The following is a 22,245-nucleotide window of genomic DNA, read 5'->3' on the forward strand; positions in this document are numbered from 1 at the left end:
CCTGTTTACATAAAAGTTCAAATTGATAGAATAGAATATTTTGTTATAATTAGTCATAATTAGTTTTCTATAATCATGTTGTATCGTAATTAGATAGTTGACCAAATGTTACACATTGATGTATATATATTATATTCTGATCAATGAGAAGGACACGATTTCCATTATCTTACATGGTATCAATCCTAACCGATCCCTCTCACTAAAAAAAGCAAACACAGAAACGCGTTTCTTCTTCTCCCTCATTACAGTCCGCCACCGCATGCTTCTTCTCCCTCCTTGAAGGCTGCCGCCCTAACAGGACTACCGTACTATGTACCGTCACCGTCGCCGAACACGAGAACCACCATATTCTCTCGCCTTCCGCCTCTGTTCGCACCGCCGTCGTCGCACCTGCAGCCATGTCTGAATCAGACCATTCAGATCACAGTGATGCAGATACCCACAAATCCACCGATACTTGTGATTCCGGCCAGCCCAAGAACATCACGTTTTGAGGTTCCAAATCGGAGTTTCATACCTCTCTTACCGTCTCCAATATTAGGAACCACATTCCTATTATTCTTGAGATGGAAAAAGATCAATATGGTACCTGGTTCGAGCTTTTCCGCATCCATGCTCGCTCACATCGAGTGCTGCATCACATCGTTTCATCTATCGGAAAAGAGCCACCAGTCTTTACCGACGCCAACCATGAACAATGGTCCACTCTTGATGCCACCGTTCTTCAGCGGATTTATTCCACTATTTCTACCGATTTGCTGACCATTATTCTACAACCCAACTCCACTGCAATGGAAGCATGGAATCGCTTGGAAAATATTTTTCAGGACAACCAAAATGCTCGAGCTGTCACTCTTGAGCAAGAGTTTTCTAACACTCGTATGGAGGATTTTCCCAATGTCTTAGCTTACTGTCAGCGTCTTAAGATGCTTTCTGATCAGTTGAGAAATGTCGTCTCCCCTGTCAACAATCATCGTCTGGTCCTTCAGCTGATCTCTGGTCTCCCAAAAGCTTACCACAGTGTTGCTACTTTAATTCGCCAGAGTAACCCTCTTCCGGCATTCTATCAGGCTCGTTCCATGCTCACTTTGGAAGAAGCTGGTATGGCTAAGATGGCAAACACGGGATCTCATGATGCTATGCACACTACTCATCTGAAACCTACTGAAGACACCTCTCAGCGTGGCAACCTCCGCCCCGACAACCGTTCTCGCTACCGTGGCAACCAGGTCGCGGGGGGGAATGTGGTAACCGCAGAGCACCTCAGTCTAAAGCTCCCAACACACCCTCATCTTGGTCCGCTCCTCCTTGGCAACAGCAACAACAATACCCAACCTGGCAACCATGGGGTTGGACTCCACCACCATGGATTATGCCACTGTGTCTGTATCCCACCTCTTAGTGGACACGCCCTACCGGTCCTCATAAGCAACAAGGAATTCTAGGACAGCGTCCTCAAGTGTATGCAACCTCTACCTCATCTCAGATATCGATAGACATTGAGACTGAAATGCACACCATGTCACTCCACACTTCTGACAATCAGTGGTACATGGACACAGGCGCAACATCTCACACAGCCGCATCACAAGGTAATCTCTCGTCTTATTTTCCAATAAGTAATTCAAATCAGAAAGTCATTGTTGGAAGTGGCCATGGAATTCCAATTCACGCACCTAACACACACAAATAACCACATCTCACCAACCACTTCACCTTAACCATGTCCTGCATGCCCCAGAAATTATTAAAAATTTAATTTCTGTGAGACGACTCACCACTGACAACAATGTTTATGTTTCCTTTGATCCTTTTGGTTTTACTGTCTCTGATTTTCAGACGGGGATCACTCTTCTCAGATGTGACAGTCATGGAGATCTTTATCTAGTTACCACTCCTCACAGTTTTGCCGGTCTCACATCCAGTCTTTGGCATAGTCGTCTTGGTCATCCTGGCGTGTCTGTTTTGAATTCCCTTCGTAAAAATAAGTTCATATGTTGTGAACCTTTTAATTCTTCTGTCGTTTGTGACTATTGTGTTTTAGGAAAACAGGTTAAATTATCATTTTTTTTATTCTCAAACTACGACTTTGATGCCTTTTGACATTTTACATAGTGATTTATGGACGTCTCCAATTTTAAGTTCTGCTGGTCATAAATATTATGTCTTATTCTTAGATGATTTTACAAACTTCTTGTGGACTTTTCCTATTAGCAGAAAATCTCATGTGTTTGAAATGTTCAAGTCACTTACTCAACTCATTCAAACTCAATTTTTTCAAAAAGTCAAAACATTTCAATGTGACAATGGTAGTGAATATAATAATGAGCTTTTTCAAAAATATTGCACTGATCATGGTATAGTTTTTCGTTTCTCTTGTCCCCACACATCCTCACAAAATGGGAAAGTGGAACCCAAAATAAGAACCATTAATAATATGGTACGCACTATGCTAGCTCATTCTTTTGTTCCCCCTCGTTTTGGCATCATGCTCTCCACATGGCAACTTACCTGTTAAATATTATTCCTGGTAAAACACTTCATAATCAGTCACCAACACAACTCATGTATCATCGTGATCCCATCTACACACATCTTAGAGTCTTTGGTTGTCTATGTTATCCATTATTCTCGTCATCTACCATTCATAAGTTACAACCCCGCTCTACTCCGTGTGTCTTCTTGGGTTATCCGTCGAATCATAGAGGTTACAAGTGTTTTGATTTGTCTAATAGAAAATTAATAATTTCGAGGCATGTTATCTTTGATGAAACTCAATTTCCCTTCGCCAAGATACATTCCCCTTCACCTCACTTTTATCAATTCCTAGATGATGACCTTCACCCCTACCTTATACATCAGTGGCAAAGTCAAATTTCACCACCTGTTGCACATAACCAACCAACACCCGTAATCCCAATTGACCAACCACTACCCTCAATAAACCAACAATCATCATCTCCTACCTCTTCGTTCAACACTCCCATTACAATAAACTCTCTATCACCAACATCAATTCACCCGCATCCACCTCCACCTACACGAACCATCACCACCCGAAGCATGAAAGGCATTGTCAAACCCCGCACGATATTTAACTTATCAATATCTCACTCTAACCACACCATCTCTCCCATGCCTAAAAACCCCAAACTAGCCTTATCAGACCCGAATTGGAAATCCGCAATGCAATCTCAATTTGATGCTCTTATTCGAAATAAGACGTGGGATTTAGTTCCTCGTCCTTGTGATGCTAATCTTATTCGATGTATGTGGATTTTTAGGCATAAGAAAAATTCTGATGGCTCCTTTGAGCGTTATAAGGCTCGTCTTGTAGGTGATGGCAGGTCACAGGTTACAGGTGTGGATTGTGATGAGACTTTTAGCCCCATGGTGAAACCCGCTACCATTCGAATAGTGCTTACCATTACTCTCTCCAAATCCTGGCCCATTCATCAACTGGATGTCCAGAATGCCTTTTTATATGGAGATCTTCATGAGACTGTTTACATGCATCAACCATTGGGTTTCCGCGACCTCCGTCATCCAGATTATGTATGTCGGTTGAAGAAGTCATTGTATGGTCTCAAGCAAGCGCCTAGGGCATGGTACCAACGTTTTGCTGACTATGTCGCCACCATTGGCTTTCACCATAGCACATCAGACCACTCCCTCTTCATATATCGACAAGGTTTAAACAGGGCCAACATTCTGTTGTATGTAGACGACATCATCCTCATCACCTCCACTCAGGTCCTCCGCCAATCAATTATGTCACTCTTAGCATCTGAGTTTGCAATGAAGGATTTGGGCCCTCTGAGTTACTTTCTGGGTATTGCAGTATCTCATTATCCTGATGGCATATTTCTCAATCAAAGCACTTATGCTTCAGAGATCATTGAACGTGTTGGCATGGCGTCCTGTAAACTATCAGCCACTCTTGTTGACACCAAGCAGAAACTCAGCACCTCCTCCGGCACTTCTTATAAGGATCCCTCCTTGTATCGGAGTCTTGCAGGGGCCCTACAATATCTCACCTTCACTCTACCTGATATATCATATGCTGTTCAATAATTTTGTCTTCACATGCATGCCCCTCGCACGGAACACATGCTTGCTCTTAAGCGCATTTTGCGCTATGTTCAGTACACCTTACATTTTGGACTACACTTATCCTCATCTCCAATTACAAAGCTTATCTTTTACTCTGATGCTGATTGGGGTGGATGTCCTGACACCAGACGTTCTACATATGGTTACTATGTTTTTCTAAGTGACAACCTTATTTCTTGGTCTTCCAAAAGGCAGCAAACTCTCTCCCGTTCCAGTGTTGAAGCCGAATATAGGGGGGTTGCCAATGTTGTCTCCGAATCATGTTGGATTCACAATCTTCTCCTGGAACTCCATTTTCCTATTCCTCATGCCACTTTGGTGTATTGTGACAATGTTAGTGTCATTTATCTATCTGGTAATCATGTGCAGCATCAACACACTAAGCATATTGAGATGGATATTCATTTTGTTCGGGAAAAGGTAGCTCGTGGTTAGGCTCGCGTCCTTCATGTTCCCTTAAAACATCATATCGCAGACATCTTCACCAAAGGACTTCCTCTCATTCTCTTTGATGGTTTTCGGACCAATCTAAGCGTCCGTGAACCTCCCGCTTCGACTGCGGGGGGGTGATAGAATAGAATATTTTGTTATAATTAGTCATAATTAGTTTCCTATAATTATGTTGTATCATAATTAGATAGTTGACCAAATTATACACATTGATGTATATATATTATATTCAGATCAATGAGAAGGACACGATTTCCATTATCTTACACAAATGATGAAGATGATTTTGATAATGAGGAATCGGTTTGAGCGGAGTGGTCAAATAGTTAAGCAGTTGTAAGTGATAGATTGGTGAGTATTAATTCCATTACTTCAAATGAAATCTGTGTGATGGAATTTGGAACCATGAGTGAAGCTTATGACTTTTATTATAGATATGGAAAATGTAAAGGTTTTGTCATTAGGAAAAACGATACCATTAGGAAAAACGATGTTAGGCGAACAAGGCCCGAAGGTAATGAAATAATAGCAATGAGGCAGTATGTATGCAACAAACATGGATTAATAGACAATAAGCACTTAGCTAAGGTAGATGGGAAATGAGATCATCGACGTCTAACCAGTACTAGATGCGCAACTAGGCTCCATTTGCATTACAAATCCAAAAAGGAAAAATATGTAATGTCAATTTTTGAAGAGGCTCATAACCATGAATTAACCCCATCAAAGTTTGTGCATTTACACCCCATTTATCGTCAAATATTTGAAACAGATAGAGCTCAAATTGACAGTCTTCAGTCACATGGAATCAGAACGTGTCATATAAAGGGATATATGGTTGCTCAAAAGGGTGGATACAATGATGTTGTTTTTACAAAGAAAGATTTGTACAATTATTCTAATAAAAAATGTGTGATGTTATTAAAGTTGGTGATGTTGTTGTTGCTTTAAATTTCTCAACTTGAAATCATCTGTGAATCCTATGTTATATGCAGAATATTCAGTCAATAATGATGGAAAATTTAAATCACTTTTTTGGGTGGACGACACTAGTAGACCGGACTATTTATGTTTTGGTGATGTTGTTGCGTTTGACACAATTTACAAGAACAAATACAATTATCCTTTGGTTATATTTTTTAGGTGCAACAACCACTTACAAACGGTTATATTTGGTGTTGCATTGGTGTATGATGAAACGACATAGACGTATAAGTGGTCGTTGAGGTGTTTCTTAGAGTGCATGGAAAATAAATATCCAAAAGCAGTGGTAACAGATGGAGATGGGGCTATGAGGGAGTCTATAAAATAATTTTTTCCTGATGTGACCCATCAATTTTGTGCTTGTCATTTGAACAGAAATGCATATGAAAATGTAAAAAAGTCACAATTTTTGGATGGTTTTAAAAAAAACAATGTGCTCAAATTTTACACATATAGTTTTTGGATGGTTTTAAAGAAGTCACAGTTTGAAGAATTTGGCCAGAGGTTGGGGTTATCAAAACATATGAGAACAAGTCATTTTGACAAGTGCATATCTACGCGATAAGTTTTTTGATCGTATCAGAACTACTTCTCAATGTGAAGCTCTCAATGCAATAATCAAGACTTATTTAAGGAAGAAATGATGCATTTTTGAATTTATGCATAATTTTAAATAGACTTTGAGAGATTACAAAAATATGACATGCAAAGGTGACAGAAAATTCAAAATCACATCCCAAACCTATGTAGATGCATCTCCGAAAAATCTATTGAGTTGTTCAACTATCAATATATTTGTTGAAAATATCTGAAGATATATCTCCGGAATAATTTTTTGTTTTAATATGAGATGACACTTGTTTGGTGCGTCATAAAAGTGATGTATCGTGCTCCGAAGATGTATCTCCAAAATTTAAGGAGTATTTTCGATTTTTCATAGGATATTTTTCCACCCCATATAATAAGATAAGAAATTCCCTAGAATAACACCCTAATAGAAAAAACACTTCAACCGTATCAGAGCCCACTTTAGAATGAAAATACTTTTCAATCATAGATAACTTTCACTCCAAGATAAACACATACACTGTTTTCAAGAGATTTCACACTCCAAAGTTAAATTCATTAATGTAGTTTTCAGAATCTCTGAGGCAGCTCTAGAAAATTTAAAGAGTTGTTCTAAATTTTCTCATGCATTAATAGAACGCAGAGACAGAAGCCTTAAAATTATATGCATGCTAAAATTCATTGTTTCAGAGAGAATTATTTTCTTTTCATAGTGCATGCTCGGATTTGCAATGAGTATGTGATAACCATGCAGTGCCACCTTGAATTCTATATCAGCAAAATCATAGTGTCACAGTCACCTTCATTTCATAAAACTAACAGTGATTACAAACATACATTTAGATGACATTGAATTATCTCATTCAAACAAAATCCATCTAGAATCATATATATTTAAGAGATTCCTTGGTACTTGCTGATTGAGCAACATCATTCTATCCGATACGATTTTAGCATATCAATGCATGTCAATTCTACTTTAGAAGATGAAGTACAACATCAAAGCTAAACTTCTCTCCTACCTCAAATGTAGTTTCAAGATCTTCAAAGCTTTGCTCAACTCTCATGTCGCTGTTGACTTTTAAACTCTCCTGCAACGAATTATTTTTGCAAATATCAGTATTAACAGAACAAGTAAAGCAAAAGAAAGAAGTTTATGTTTAATACAATGTTTTCACTTGTGGATTGCAGAAAATAGTAGTTTGTTCAAACTTCGTTACAATACAGAGTGTTATAGCACCGCTATTGCCACAATTTATCTACTGTTGTAATTGTATTTATGTGTGTCGAATATAATCACACAGATTGTATATTTATATGCAAAAGAGATATATACAATAGGTAATGTTATAATTTACACTAATGACTAATTGATTATCAATCAATACTAATTGATTAAATACGATTCTCAACACTCCCCCTCAAGCCGGATTGTATATATTGTATGATCCGAGCTTGTTACAAATATAATTCACTTGAGAACCCTTGAGAGACTTGGTAAACATATCAGCCAATTGATCTTCAGACTTCACAAATTCTATGATTATTTCTCCTGACAGTACCTTGTCTCTTACATAGTGACAATCTATTTCTATGTGTTTGGTCCATTTATGGAAAACCGGATTGGATGCAATGTGAAGTATCGCTTGATTGTTGCAAAAGAGTTTTGTGGCCTGAAGGTCTCCCAACCTAAGTTCTGAGAGCAAATTCTTAAGCCATGCAAGTTCCTTTAATGCTGCTGCCATAGCACGATATTCAGCTTCAACACTAGAGAGTGCAACTGTGTTTTGTTTCTTGCTCCTCCATAAGATCATATTTCCTCCAATAAAAACACAATATCCAGAAGTGGATCTCCTATCTAACGGTGATCATGCCCAATCTGCATCTAAATAACATGTGATTCTAAATCACTCTTATCTTCATATAATAGACCTCTTCCTGGTGCATTCTTTATATATTTGAGAATCTGAATAATTGCATTTCAATGAGTATCACAAGGAGCATTCAGGAACTGACTCACAATGCTCACTGGAAAAGTAATATTCGGTCTGGTGACGGTAAGATAATTGAGTCTACCCACTAAACGTCGATATCTTCCTGGGTCTTTCAACAGCTCCCCCTGACCCGGAAGAAGCTTGACACTGGGATCCATATGGGTATCAATCGGACGACAGTCAAACATACCAGTTTCAGTTAGGATGCCTGATGAGGACTGAGCAACTTCAATACCTAAGAAGTTTTTTAGTGGACCCAAATCTTTTTTCTGAAATTTTTTTAAAAGATGACTTTTGAGTCAATGGATACCCCCATTATCATCTCCAGTAATAACAATGTCATCAACATAGACCACAAGAAAGATGCGCTGACTGGTGGAGGAATGAAGGAAGAAAACAGAGTGATCTGCTTCACATCTAGTCATACCAAACTATATCAAGGCAGAATTGAAGCGGTCAAACCAAGCACGTGGAGACTGTTTCAGCCCATAAAGAGAACGATGAAGCCAACAAACAAGTCTTTAGTTGCCAGGAACGGTAAAACCTGGAGATTGATCCATATACACTTCCTCCTCCAATTCTCCGTGTAAAAAGACATTTTTAATGTCCAACTGATGAAGCGACCAATGATTAATAGCAACCATTGCAAGGAAGAGACGAACTGAACTAATCTTGGCCACTGGAGAAAAAGTGTCACCATAATCAAGACCGTATATCAGTGTGTATCCCTTGGCTACCAAACGAGCTTTGAAACAATCAATCTAACCATCTGGTCCAACTTTCACTGTATAATGTAGACTTAGGAATTTTGTCAGAAGGTAAAATAATAATGTCCAAAGTGTTATTCGAATGCAATGCAGTCATTTCTTCCACCATCGCCCCGCATCAATTGGGATCAGTTATAGCTTCACATGTAGACTTAGGAATAGACACAAAATCCAAAGCAGACACAAAAGAAACATATGAAGTAAATAGACGGTCATAATTTAAAACACAAGCATATTTAGGATTTGGATTATGAGATCGAATACCTTTTTGTAATGCATTGGAAGGTCAAGTTCAGGTGACGTAGTTGGAGGAACAGTTGGAGCAGGAGATGGTGTTGGTGGATTAATATCATCTCTAACTTCCGATGGAGGGGGCGTCTGTCGCTAGTAAACCTGCAATGGAGGTTTAATGGGTGTGGGGATGACAGAAGGGATATCTCGAACATCTAAATTACAAATCTCATCGGGTGATACCGAGGCAGAGAAAAAAGGGGAACCTTCAAAGAATGTAACATCGGAGGAAACAATGTATCGTTGAAGTTGAGGGCAGAAACAACGATATCCCTTTTGTATACGTGAGTAATCTAGAAAAATACACTTGAGAGATTTGGCGGAAAGTTTGTCTTTACCTGGATTAAGATCATGAACAAAGCATGTGCAACCAAAAACGCAGAGAGGAATGGGGTAGAGATCATATTGGGATTCAAGATAGAGTAAGGAATCTGATCTTGAAGGACCGATGAAGGCATTCAGTTGATAAGGTGACGTGCTGTGAGTAGAGCATCACCCCAAAAACGAGAGGGTACATTGTGGTGAAGTAAAAGAGTCTGTGCAGTTTCAACTAAATGACGGTTCTTCCATTCAGCAACACCATTCTGTTGTGGTGTATGAGCACATGATAATTGGTGAATAATTCCCTGTGATGTTAAAAAGGATTGAAACTGGGATGACATATATTCACGAGAATTATCAGTGCGTAAATTTTTATTGGAAGTGTTAAACTGGTTTTTAATTTCGGCATAAAACTCTTGAAATATACGAAAAACATATGAACAGTTTTTCATTAGAAATAACCAAATGCATCGAGAGAAATCATCTATGAAAGTTATAAAGTAATAATATCTCAAAGTAGACTTCACACGACTAGGACCCCAAATATTAGAATGAACTAAAGCAAAAGGTGATGCAACACTTTTATGTACTCGTTGACAATAAGTACTAGTTTGCCTAATTGACAGGACTGACACTCAAAAGATGAAAGCTTAGAAAAACTAGGAACTAAAAGACACATTTTAGTAAGACTAGGGTGACCCAAACGTTGATGTGTAAGATCATGAGAAGCCATAGAAGCACATGCCACCGGTGGAGATAGGTGATATAATCCTCCAGATTCACTCCCTGCTCCAACCGTCCGTCATGTACGTCGATACTAAACATAAACAGATTTATCATTAAAAAGGACAGAACAATCAAGAGTATGAGTAAGCTTGTGAACATATATTAGATTAAAAAGACAACTAAGAATGTAAAGGACGGACTCTAGAGACAAGTTTGGAAGTGGATGTGCCTGACCAAGGCATGAACTTTGACTTTAGAACCATCCGCCACAGTGACAGAAGGCAAAAAATCAGAATAAGACAAGTGAGATAAAAGGGATTTATTACCAGTCATATGATCAGAGACACCAGAGTCAAGGACCCACGGACCAAGAGAAGATGTAGAGACAAAAGCTACAGGATTACTCGACTGAGCACCAGCGGCAGATGATGATGGTTGATGGGTTGCTTTGAATTGAAGGAAATCATTGTAATCAATGGCGGGAATAGTGGCGTTTTAGTGATATCCGATTGAGCAACAGCAGTGACCCGTGGTTGTCGTTGTTGGTCTCTAGCCTTTGTACGACAATCAGCTTCAATATGACCGTAACGATTGCAATAGTTACAACGAATACCATGACAATGTCCACCCCGTCCTCTAGTTCGTCCACCACGACCATGATAGTGGGAAGCAAGAGCAGATGATTCAGTGGGAGATGGGGTAGAAACCGGTCCAAAAGCACGAGGTAGCCAAGCGCAACAGTTGTTCACTAACTGCTTCATAGTTAGGATGCGCTGCCACGCGCGGTTGGAAAGGATGCGCGTGAGATCCACGCGTGGTAGGCCGGAGGGCGCGTCGGACGGCGGAAGGTGACCGGGCTTTCAGATTTCGACCGATCGGAAGGAGACGAGTCCGGCGGTGTGGTGATCTCGCCGAATGTCTTCGGGAGCGGTGGGGCGCTCGTATCAATGTCGTTGATGGCCCAAAAATTCATCGAAAAACAGAAAATTGTGGAAGACAGTAGATCAACCCGCTCTAGATACCATATTGTAATTGTATTTCTGTGTGTCGAATATGATCACACATGTTGTATATTTATATACAAAAGAGATATACACAATATATAATATTATAATTTACACTTTTGACTAATTGATTATCAATCAATACTAATTTATTATATACGGATTCTCAACGACTACATTTTATACTAAATGACATATCATTAAACAATAGCAATTTATTTCAAATTTTGCTAACATATAGCAATTTTAAAGCAACTATTTGACAACACAGATCTAATGAAAACAAATATTCGAAAGAGCATGATATCTATATTTAAAAATCACTGCAAAATTGTGCTGTAAGATATATAAATTAGCGAATGGAAGAATACCTTCTCCACATACTCAGCTACAGTTGAGTTGATGATTTCCTTGATAACTTGCTTAAACACATTGGAAGGTCCTAACACCTCTAATAAAATGTCTTTTGGTATCTGTTAAACATGATATGTAAACAATCATAAAAATGAATTAATCTCGTTTATATCCAAATTTCTGCATCAGAATTCAAAAATAATCATATAAAGAAAAACGTACATCTGGCGTTTTTCCTGCTTGTCCTCAATTTTTGAGCAGCAATTGAATTGACAAACAAACATATGAAATTTGTCAAAAATCTTTCAATATAAGGATAAATAAAATATAGTTAGATTAGAAAGAAAAATCTTTTGGAACATTCATTGTCATTATGCTAACTATTATTACTATTGTTATCATGATTACTGATGTTTTTGGTTCTGTTGTAACTGTTATTTTCGATTGGGCTAAAAACAAAATCGGTATTTTTAGGATTCAACATTGAACTGTAGGATGATATTGATATAGCAGAAGTTTCTGATGCAAAGGACATCATATTCACAACCTAGGAGAAATCTTGGACAAAAAAAGTAAAAAGACTTTTATCTTGTTAAGGTTATCGATCTGATGAATAAACCCTGCAAATTTAAAATCAACATAAATACTTCACCTCCTTTTACTCTACGGAATCCGGGAATTGGTTGTGCCGCTTCAACCATATTCTGAAATACATCATCAAAGATCCTCTGTGTTTTGTTTCCAGATACCTCGATGCTTATCTGGACAAAAGGGCTAAGGATCAATCAAAATTTATGAACATGTGAAAATAATGATTGCATAACCTACACTACTTCATAAATTCAACTTCAGATTGATCCATAATCTGATTTCATTTACTCCCTCTGTCTCACAATGAGTAACCCAATAAAAAAAAAATTTAAAAAAAGAGAATGATATTTTTACTAAAGTACCCTTTATCAAGTATTGATAATGATAAAAATAATATTAATTAGAGGGTAGAATTGGAAAAGGGAGTACAATTTTTTCATTTTGGGACAGAGGGAGTACAATTTTTTGAGCTATCTGTTGGATATGGCTCATAGTTTACTTATAAGTGAGCAGTCCCCGCATTACGGTTTAGGGGCAATCTTGTAAGCGGTACGACCGTGGTTCTATGATCCATTTAAACACAGGTTGCAATCTATAACCCTAAGTTTGAATGACAGAAAGGTATTACAACTCCTCTCCAGTCGGAGACGTAGACACCACCGACCGACCTCCATGATCAAATCTTGTTTGTTTTTGTTTGCATTTTTCGTATTATGACTTTTTTCCCCTTTTGTCTATATACTATGGATTATTTCCCCCTCTTTTTCTTTTACTATTTACATTTTCTCAATCATATATTGCATGATACCTTTAGTTCTCCAACATCATTGGTGTCAGCAGTAGAGACAGAGAACTCCTCAAAACGAGTAGAAGAAATTTCGGCGTCTAGAAAAACGAAAAATCAAAGTTCATGAGAAACTACTAACATGTAAATTATGATCTAAGATTGAAATAACTTAATAGGAACACAGACAGAAAAATAAAAACTAGCACCTGATAACACAGCTGCAGTAGGAAGCCAATTCCTTTGTTCCCTATAAAATTATGAGTCAATTTGGATAAATTTATCAATAAGAGCTTCTGGAAAAATGAAATGTTAAATTAAAATATTACATCGACTATGAATTTTTTAAACAACAGCTTCTCATTTAAGTTGAAACTAGCTTTTGCATCTCTTACTTTTAGAATCCCTCTCATTAACTTCTCCATGAACATCTATAAGCTTATAAAGACCTTTTCTTAGTAGAAAAACGGTAAACCTACTATAATTAAGAAGCTCTCAAAAGCTAAAAGCTAGTCCAAACAAGTCCTATATCAAGAAAGTGATGTTGAACTCAGTAAAGAGAAAACACTGACACTATAATGACAAACTCACACACACGACTCAAATGGTTACGTCATATCACATAGTATTTTCTCAAACAAAAATCAGAAAAGAAAAAACATAGTGCCTTTTCAAAATCCTCACTCCATCATGTCTATGCTTTAATAAAAGACCGAAATGTCTAGAATTTAAGCTCCGCGAAACAAAATTGTCTACTCTCTGCTTGTATCTGATAATCTGCAAGCAAATATTCAAGTTACTAATAAAGAACAGGAAAATGGGGGTAAAAAAACAACAAAGAAAGGAAAGAGAGAAAGGGATAATTAACCTGTGTAGTTGGATTTAAGATGAAGGTTTGAGATATTGAATGCATTCTTACAAACACTTGATCTGCACCACCATGAAAGATAACATAAGAGTCAGAACAAGAAATTCAGTAAAGAAAACAAACAGCAAAACACCAAAAACACAACTATTGATCACAAATTCATCATATACAGATATAAGCTCTTTTGTAGAAGAAAATGAAATGGATAAAGAAAAATGAAAGAACAAGTGATAACTACAAACCTTTCTATTATCTTCAACAAGAGAAGAGAACAGTTCGTATTATGTTTGCTTTGTTGTTTGAGATGTGAAAAATTGAAAAGTTGAAGTAGAGTGAAAATGCACTATTCAGTTGTTTTAAGAGATTAATTGAAATTCACTTTAAAGTAACTCAATTCAAATTAATTATTTTGATTTATAAATATGGAGGATGAGAACGAAATATTAGAGAAATAGTTATTAAAATAATTTTATTATAATATATTATTTTATTTTTAATTTTAATGTTTATGTTTTAAAATAATTAATTTTTTTTACTATTAACCGTTTGCAACCGTTGATGCAGAGTGTCCACACTCATTTATATATATTTTTCATTTCTCATACATTTCCATATTTACATTTGTCATGATAATTTCAAGTCTTGGAGTCTTTCTTAGTTTGTGCATTTTATTCATTTTAGTTTTTTTTCCCAACAAAACCTGATTAGACATATAAATATATAATATTGGATTAATATTAACGGGGTAATGTTAACTTGTGTCCTATGGGCATAAGATAAGAAATTCATTTATAGATAATTTGTATTGGAAAAGACAATAAAAAAATTAAAGTGTATTCGGAAGTACATCTCTAAAATACTTTTTGAGACATGATTAAGTTTCTAAGGTCATATTAATCTAAAACTTGTATAAATATGGATGACACTACTTGTTAGCACAAGCACACAAAGAACACACATATAATGTTTCAAGACATATCTCATTTCTTCTTTATTTAGGTTATGATAGATCACTCGTCTTGTCAATCTAAAACCAATACTAGAGAATTTGTACCCAAACAATCAAAAAGTTGTGAAAGTTTATTATCATTTACCCTCAATTGACAACGAAATAAAGATACAGTTCGGTAAATTTTAGTTGAAGACGGATGAAAAAATTAATTGTTATGTGAATGTTATATGGAGTACATTTCGCCGATACAAAACTAAAGGCCCCAGTCGAGGGAAAATGATTAGCTTACTTTGAAATTTGATACCTTTCCCTACTCGAGGGAAAATGATTAGCTTACTTTGGAATTTGATACCTTTCCCTCTATCTCTCTCTAAATCGATTCTCTCTAAAACAATTTTTCTCTTCTCTCTTACTAAATAATAGTATATTTTAATTCTTCATTCACCTACCAAATAGCCTAAACTCACCAAAAGTAGCATATAGCAAACCGACTGATCGAGATAGATGCTAAAATTAAAATGTCATGCTTGATGATGAAATATAACGATTATCTATGTAATATATTGTGTTTAATGAATATTGAAGTTAGATTATCATATGTTTCTGTATCTGTTAGTAGTTTCTAAAAATACATTTTTAGATTTTTATAGATTTAGAACATCCGAAAAATACACTTATAGATTTTTATGATTTAGAGCATTTAAAAATGTATTTCTAATGTTGAAAGACATTTTAGATTTTTCACTGAATAGTAAGAGGAAGCTTAGGGTGGAAAAAGTAACCCCAAATCTTCTACGCTCGGTTGATTACACACTTAATGTGATAAACAATTCTCTTAATTTTTCTATATAAATGTTTGACTATTAGGAATTCTTGTTCCTTGTCTTACCTTCATAGTCTGTTTTCTTGCACAAATGTACCATCATATCCAGACATTTGTCTAATCCTAATGTTGTTGAGATCATAATTTAAGAGGTAAATAGACTTTTAATGTCATCAAATTCAACAATATAATCTCCATTTGGGACCATGGAAATGAAGAATTTGACCATAAGAGTCTTTGAGATACTACTATATGATTAGAGCATAAAATTCTAGTATCTATGCATGCAAAACAATTCTAAATGTCTTTTGTGGATCAAGATGCATCACCAATAAAATTACATGAATAAAGTATGCTAACTTTTGTGTTCCATAAATAGTTAAATAATGTCTAGCACCAATTTTCTTTGCCAACTGAAGATAAATGCTGAGAAAAGCAAATTTTGCTAGGAAGAACCGGTGTCGTCGCGAATGCCAAAGGAAGTCTTCAACTTGTTAGTAAGAAGTGGCAGCATCTTAATGCTGTCTTGAATTGCATCGTCAGCACAGGAAACCATGACATTCATAGCTCCGGTTTTCTGCTGGAGCTTAGCTCCCTCGTACTTATCTTGACAAACCATCAGAGATCTATTCAACTTCTCCTGCAAAAACATTCGTGTTTTGAATATCAACAGCTTATTTACACAATCGTGTTTTGAATGTTTTAAAAAGCATTGTCAACAACAATCAATCCTTAACCAACTCGGTCAATCAAACAACTATCATAATGTTCTATTATACGTTTTATCTCAAGCCGAGTGAAAATACACATGAAAATATATGGCACCATTTCAGAAGTCCCTAGGGAGTTGGCCTAGAGTTGGAGTGGAGTTAAGCTCTATTCTATAAAATCAAAGTATATGGCACCACTTCAGAAATCGAGACAGAAAATAGCATGCATAAAAGTTAGCAAGTGCGAGACAACGAAAGGGAGACAATAGAAAAGGCTGTTCGATGAAGTATAGAGGATTTAAACGGAAAAGTATAAATTTGTAATGTCAATCAGTCAAGCTTCAATCGTCACTTAGAAGTAGAATCAATACCCAATTAAGCATCCATGATTCTAGGCTTAAGGCCTCTATAATTCATAAGACTTTTCTTCATAATTTTATGCACAAGTTACAAATATAAGGAAGTAATAGCAGATCACAAAATGAGAGAGGGGGCGAGGGAGAGAGAATACGATCACAGAGTTGCATTGTAGCTTACCTGAAACTTTGCCATTTCATTATCAAACGCTTGTTGCACATTAGTAATAGGAAAACTGCAATTTTCAACACAATGGCTTATCTCCTCCTGCCTTCTGCTTCTATCAAAGCACTCATATGCACATTTAAAATAGGCTTTCTGCAAATATTCAATCAAACAATCAAATATATAGAATAGAAGTTCTATTTCCCAAGCAAAAAAAAATTCAAATATTACCATTATATGCCAAAGCATTAAATATCTACATTTACAATTTTAAAGCATTTCGTGTAAAAGAAAAATATATATAGATTGTCAAAACCTTTAATACCAATAAATATAAAAGTCAATCTATCAACTAGTTTTCATTTATGACTTCAACGCACAATAGAATGTCATTAGTAAAATAATTTGAATCAAAATTCAAAAAAAAAAAAAAAGAAAAATCAGCTAGTCAGATGCTATCAAATTTCTAGGTACCTCTTGCAATATAATTTTAGTTGTCACAATAAAATGATCCGATATTCCAAGGAAAGATAGAGTTCTAAGATCAAAAGTCAAAATCATGGTAGTATTTACGACAGAATGAGACTAGAAAGAACCTGAAGAGTGTAGTTGACATGGTCTTGAACAGGGGCAAGCTGAGTTTGAGCAGCTACATTCACTTCCTCAAGTTTTTGCCTAAGTCTCTGGGAAGCTAATTGTTCTTCAGCTGCTGCAAAATGATCCATCTGATATACCACTGCCAAAGACAGGTCTGAAACTCTAAGTTTTTGAGATTTGGCTACTTTCAAATGAGTAGTAAACGGAAAAAACCTATAATGTCTTATGAATTGCAGTGCAGTGCCTTCAACATCAACTGTGATTGATAATTGAAGTTACTTACTCTAGACTCTAAAGCGAATAACAAATTTAAGAGAAGCCGAATCCTAGTTTTGTCTTGAGGATCAAAATCTAGTAGATATGCGTTTGAGCAATATAGCACCAACTTTTCTAACTGATAATAGGAGCCAACCAAAAATCTGTAAAATGAACACAACATCGGAGCCGATGACAGATATAATAGGTGTTGTGGCCAGTAGGCTATAGCGGATGACACAAAAATCTGCCATGCTATAAAGACATGACGCAAATTTGACATCAGTTGTCTGGTGTCTGATATGTGTCAGTGTCTCTGGCCCTGGCCAGTGTTGTCAATTGCGGATAGAGGAAAATAGTGGATTGTTTAAATTCTGCTATGCAATAGTACTAGAGTTGCTATAGCAAATATTTGACAATATTTTGTACTAAAAAAAATCCAAATAAACAAAAGAAACAATCATTCAGACCCACAAATTTACGAACAAGCAAGCAGAAAAAAAAATTGGGGAAAAACTAGAAATCGAGGGTTTTATCCTAAATTCTCTAAAAGACGCAATTTAATTGAAGGTTGCAACAACAAAAACAAAAACAAAAATGCATAATTTCGAATAGAGCAACAGAAATGAAGAATGAAGAAGAAGATGATTTTACTAACCTGAGAATTTTCGGTTCGAATTGAACTGGATTTGGATTCTCTTTGAAAATTCACAAATTTGTTGAAAATTTTGATGCGGCTTTGTCCTCCGATTCCGTTTCAAAGGGTTTAAGGGTTTAAGCTTGTAAGAGAATTTTTTTTTTTTTTTTTTTAGTCAATGTTTTTTCTACTTATTTCTTGCCAAAAAATTTAGCATGTATTGTATCCTAACAATTTTATCTATATTCAATATTTTAAAATTTTATAAAGTAAAGTACAATATATCAAATTTTAAGTTTTTTTTTCACATTTTATTTTTATCTTTGAAAGAAAAATATTTTTAAGAGAAAATGTGTGATTCAGAAATATTGAAATAAGTTTAGTGATAGATGATTACTGTATATTAATGACGACAACCATAAAAATGTTTTTGGTGGGATGGTAATATTTTTTCAGTAGTCAGAGATTATATCTGATAAAATTAAAAGGTTAGCATTCTCATGCTTAAGTTAGTTTGAGATTGAGGATAGACTTTACAAGTATGAGTTGAATCATATTTAATTGTAATTTAGGGTCACACTTATATAAAAAAGACTGTTGCACAATTGATAATTGAAAAAGAAATAAAAGATGAAAATTGGGGAAGAAATAGAATTAGGATTTTATCAAAATATAGGAAGAAGAAGAAAAAGAATTTTTGCAGAGTAACTCTCTGCTCTTAAATTGAGATTTTATTCCTTTGCAATAATAAATATATTTGTTGTCTCATAATCAATAAGGGTTACTCCTTATTTATAGACTTTGGGTTTGCTTGCTCCTCAAGCAAAGCCCAAATACCTAATTGTGCTAACACTGTAAAATTGGGCCTAAATAAAAAATTCATGTCGAGGCTAACTCTTCGACACTTCGACAACTAGGTGTTTGACTGTTGGTGTGGCCATAGAGGCCAATACTTTTGGTACTTGTATCGAATTATTTATTAATAATAAAATGATTTTTCTTTATTATGTTTGTTTAATAAAGTCACTGGAATAGATAGTCCGTTTAATGTATCAAGTGTGACTTAATCATGAGAGCACATTAAACATAAGGACACTATTCTTAAAGTATCCCTAGTCAAGATTTATTGTGAAGTAGGATAACATTAAAGCATGAAGACTATTATGTTTGTAGACTGATGATCACATCTCATGGATCATGGATAAAGAGTTATCAAGTCTTAAACATAGGTATGAATATTAAGAGTAATATTTATACTGGATTGACCCGCTATGAGAATACTATATAGAATATTATGCAAAGTGTCATAAGTTATTCTCATGGTGATAATGGTGTATACCACTCTTCGACCTGAAACCACTATGGACCCTAGATGTAGAGTCGAGTGCTTTATTGCTGATCCAATGTTGTCCGTAACTGGATAACCATAAAGACAGTTGATGGGTACTCCACAAAGCATGCTAAGAGACATGAGTGACCTAGATGGAATTTGCCCATCCTGCGTAACAGGATAAATGTCTATGGGCCCAATATTGAATTGGACAAGGATTACACGGTCTATGCCTTGTGTTCAATATAGACATAAGGGCAAGATGGTAATTATATACATAATTATTATCACAGAAGGATTTGTCAGATCACATGACATTTTCGTGACTTGGGTAGCAGTGATGTGTTGCTAGATATCGCTCACTGTTTATTATGTTAAATACGTGATTTAATATAATTGCCAACGTCGCGAAAACCTACAGGGTCACACACAAAGTACGGATTAATGAGAGATAGAGTAACTAAGGAACACCGTAAGGTACAGTGCACTTAAATGGTAAGGTACCACACGCTTAAGTGATTTTGGGCATATTATAAGATATGGGCCAAAATACACTTAAGTGGGCTTTTTAGCTTGAAGCCCACACAAGTGGTTCTATAAATAGAACCCTTGGGTAGAAGCATTGTCACTCCTGCATTTCGTTTCTCTCTCTCTCTCACTCAAAGCCTTCATTCGTAGCAGCTAGCACTGTGATTGAAGGAATCTGTTCGTGTGGACTGAGTAGAGGCGTTGTCATCGTTCAACGTTCGTGATCGCCACAAGAGGTAATGATTCTATCACTGATCATGCCCATTCGTAAGGATCATTAAAGGAGAATTTTTTAAAATTTCGCTGCGTTTTGGATCGCCATTCTCCTTCAGTGGTATCAGAGCCACTTACGAAACCATGAGTCTGATAACTGTTTATTTTCTGTATTAATACAATTAAAGACAGAATGAATCAAAGATTAAATTGAGATCGATCAAGTTATATATATGATATAAGTAATCCTGGTGAAGCAATGACGTGTTGATCAATCATACTGAATCAACAATCGAGATGTGTTTGACGGTCTGAAATTGGTGCATTAGGGTTAGTGACGGCACAAGGGTTGTGTTGTCAGAGAGTTATGCGATTGGGGTTGTGACTGCACAAGAGTTATGCTTTCTAAACACTTTTTCGAACGGTGTTAATCGGTTAACGCATATGGTTAACCGGTTAACGGGGAACGGAATACAGCTTTCTAACAGTGTTAACCGGTTAACGTATTTGGTTAACCGGTTAACGCAAAACAGAATACAAATTATGAACAGATTTTCAAACAGTGTTAACCGGTTAACGCATATGGTTAACCGGTTAACGCAAGGCAAAATTCACCCATTCGGCTAACTCTGCGTAATGTGATCGGTCGTCGAGATTTAATTTGGTCTTAATTGATTAAAAGAATTAAAATTGATAATAATAATAATAATAATGTGTTTATTATTGTCTTGTGGTGATCGGTTATGGCCTTAGTTTTCCTTTATTTTGTTTTGGGTTTTAAAATACGACCTGCGCGTCGTGCCTCTCTTTTAATCTCTCAATGTAACTTTTTTTCTCATCTCACTCCCTCGTATGTAAAACGAGTTTCTTTATGTAATGTAATGTTATGAAGAAATCAAAGAAGTCAGTGCCAGAGGAGGACAACCTTGAAGATCTTGCTTGGAGAAGCTTAGATCGTTATTAGGTTAGCTTAGGTTCTCTCATTGGCTTGGGAGAACAATTACGCTAGGGGCCATAACTGTTTCATTATATATGTATGTTAATGCATGTGTATGTATGTCGATGCATGTGAGAGACGATTTATATGATAAATAAGCCGGTGAGATCAGAATTATTGCAAACTCCCTCAAATTAAATATTAAGTTTATGCTCTCCAAGTTTTAACACTCATCAAGACTAGTATCGGATAATGTAGGTTTCGCCTACGCGAGGTGCATGTTCTATATTAGTAAGGTGCGATGGGATAATTGTAATATCCAATTGTTAAAACAATGGGTCAAACTTGACTGAACAAATTATAATAAGATTATAAATGTTTAGAAGCAAGAGTTGGAAATTATCCATGTGATGAATTGGAATAAGGAGTTATTCACCCAACTAAAATATTCGAGAGTTGTATTAGATACAATTGGAAGGAGTTCCTACCTAAATAACCTAGTTTTGTGTAATCCGCCTACACGGGCTTAGAACAAAGTGAAATATGGATCTCGACCCACTAGAAAATCTTCCAACGGGATTTTTCGAATCAAATGATGAGGGTCATTTGTTTTGAGTAAAATAGTGGAAGTATATTTAATTAAAGGCCTAATTAAATATGTCCATGATACTTATATTTTCATTAATTCTTATGTAGATTACCATGACAACAAACACCTCTAACAACATCTTGCGATCAATCCTTGACAAAGAAAAATTGTCTGGGACAAATTTTCTGGATTGGTACTGAAACCTTAGGATTGTCCTCAAACATGATAAAAAGTTGTATGTCTTGGAGAAACCTGTTCCTGAAGAGGAACCTCCCAGTTCTGCACCTAAGGCAGGAAGAGATGCTTATAAGAAGCATGTCGATGATGCCAGTGAA

General features: G+C 36.0%; 3 protein-coding genes across 3 annotated transcripts; 1 reads left to right on the top strand and 2 right to left on the bottom strand.

Annotated features, from left to right (window-relative positions):
• Positions 1 to 569: 569 nt before the first annotated feature.
• Positions 570 to 1,448, top strand: LOC127081812 (uncharacterized). The gene has a single exon (XM_051022038.1). The coding sequence runs from the start codon at positions 570 to 572 to the stop codon at positions 1,446 to 1,448; it is 879 nt and encodes a 292-aa protein (XP_050877995.1).
• A 5,454-nt stretch (positions 1,449 to 6,902) lies between these two features.
• On the bottom strand, positions 6,903 to 14,213 carry LOC127086063 (uncharacterized). Its single transcript, XM_051026750.1, has 9 exons — positions 14,060 to 14,213; positions 13,818 to 13,879; positions 13,617 to 13,726; positions 13,159 to 13,199; positions 12,974 to 13,050; positions 12,227 to 12,335; positions 11,797 to 11,810; positions 11,592 to 11,693; positions 6,903 to 7,208 (listed from the first exon to the last, which is right to left on the bottom strand). The coding sequence occupies exons 2-9, from the start codon at positions 13,860 to 13,862 to the stop codon at positions 7,092 to 7,094; spliced, it is 615 nt and encodes a 204-aa protein (XP_050882707.1). The 5' UTR covers positions 13,863 to 13,879; positions 14,060 to 14,213; the 3' UTR covers positions 6,903 to 7,091.
• Positions 14,214 to 15,887: 1,674 nt separating this feature from the next.
• LOC127086064 (uncharacterized) lies at positions 15,888 to 18,517 on the bottom strand. The gene is made up of 4 exons (XM_051026751.1): positions 18,335 to 18,517; positions 17,421 to 17,560; positions 16,840 to 16,977; positions 15,888 to 16,232 (listed from the first exon to the last, which is right to left on the bottom strand). Exons 2-4 carry the CDS (start codon positions 17,547 to 17,549, stop codon positions 16,038 to 16,040), a joined length of 462 nt encoding a protein of 153 aa, XP_050882708.1. The 5' UTR covers positions 17,550 to 17,560; positions 18,335 to 18,517; the 3' UTR covers positions 15,888 to 16,037.
• Positions 18,518 to 22,245: the final 3,728 nt, after the last annotated feature.

The sequence above is a fragment of the Lathyrus oleraceus genome, chromosome 5 (assembly GCF_024323335.1).
Source record: "Lathyrus oleraceus cultivar Zhongwan6 chromosome 5, CAAS_Psat_ZW6_1.0, whole genome shotgun sequence".
NCBI lineage: Eukaryota > Viridiplantae > Streptophyta > Magnoliopsida > Fabales > Fabaceae > Lathyrus > Lathyrus oleraceus.

Excerpts from the sequence above, each read along its gene's own strand:
- LOC127081812 (XM_051022038.1), top strand. The coding sequence starts at position 570 with ATGGAAAAAGATCAATATGGTACCTGGTTCGAGCTTTTCCGCATCCAT.
- LOC127086063 (XM_051026750.1), bottom strand. The coding sequence starts at position 13,862 with ATGCATTCAATATCTCAAACCTTCATCTTAAATCCAACTACACAG. Across the intron at positions 12,336-12,973 it reads ATGATGTTGGAGAACTAAAG|ATAAGCATCGAGGTATCTGG; the intron begins GTATCATGCAAT and ends CCTTTTGTCCAG. Across the intron at positions 7,209-11,591 it reads TAGCTGAGTATGTGGAGAAG|GAGAGTTTAAAAGTCAACAG; the intron begins GTATTCTTCCAT and ends AATTCGTTGCAG.
- LOC127086064 (XM_051026751.1), bottom strand. The coding sequence starts at position 17,549 with ATGGATCATTTTGCAGCAGCTGAAGAACAATTAGCTTCCCAGAGACTT. Across the intron at positions 16,978-17,420 it reads ATGTCAACTACACTCTTCAG|AAAGCCTATTTTAAATGTGC; the intron begins GTTCTTTCTAGT and ends GAATATTTGCAG. Across the intron at positions 16,233-16,839 it reads ATGAAATGGCAAAGTTTCAG|GAGAAGTTGAATAGATCTCT; the intron begins GTAAGCTACAAT and ends ATGTTTTTGCAG.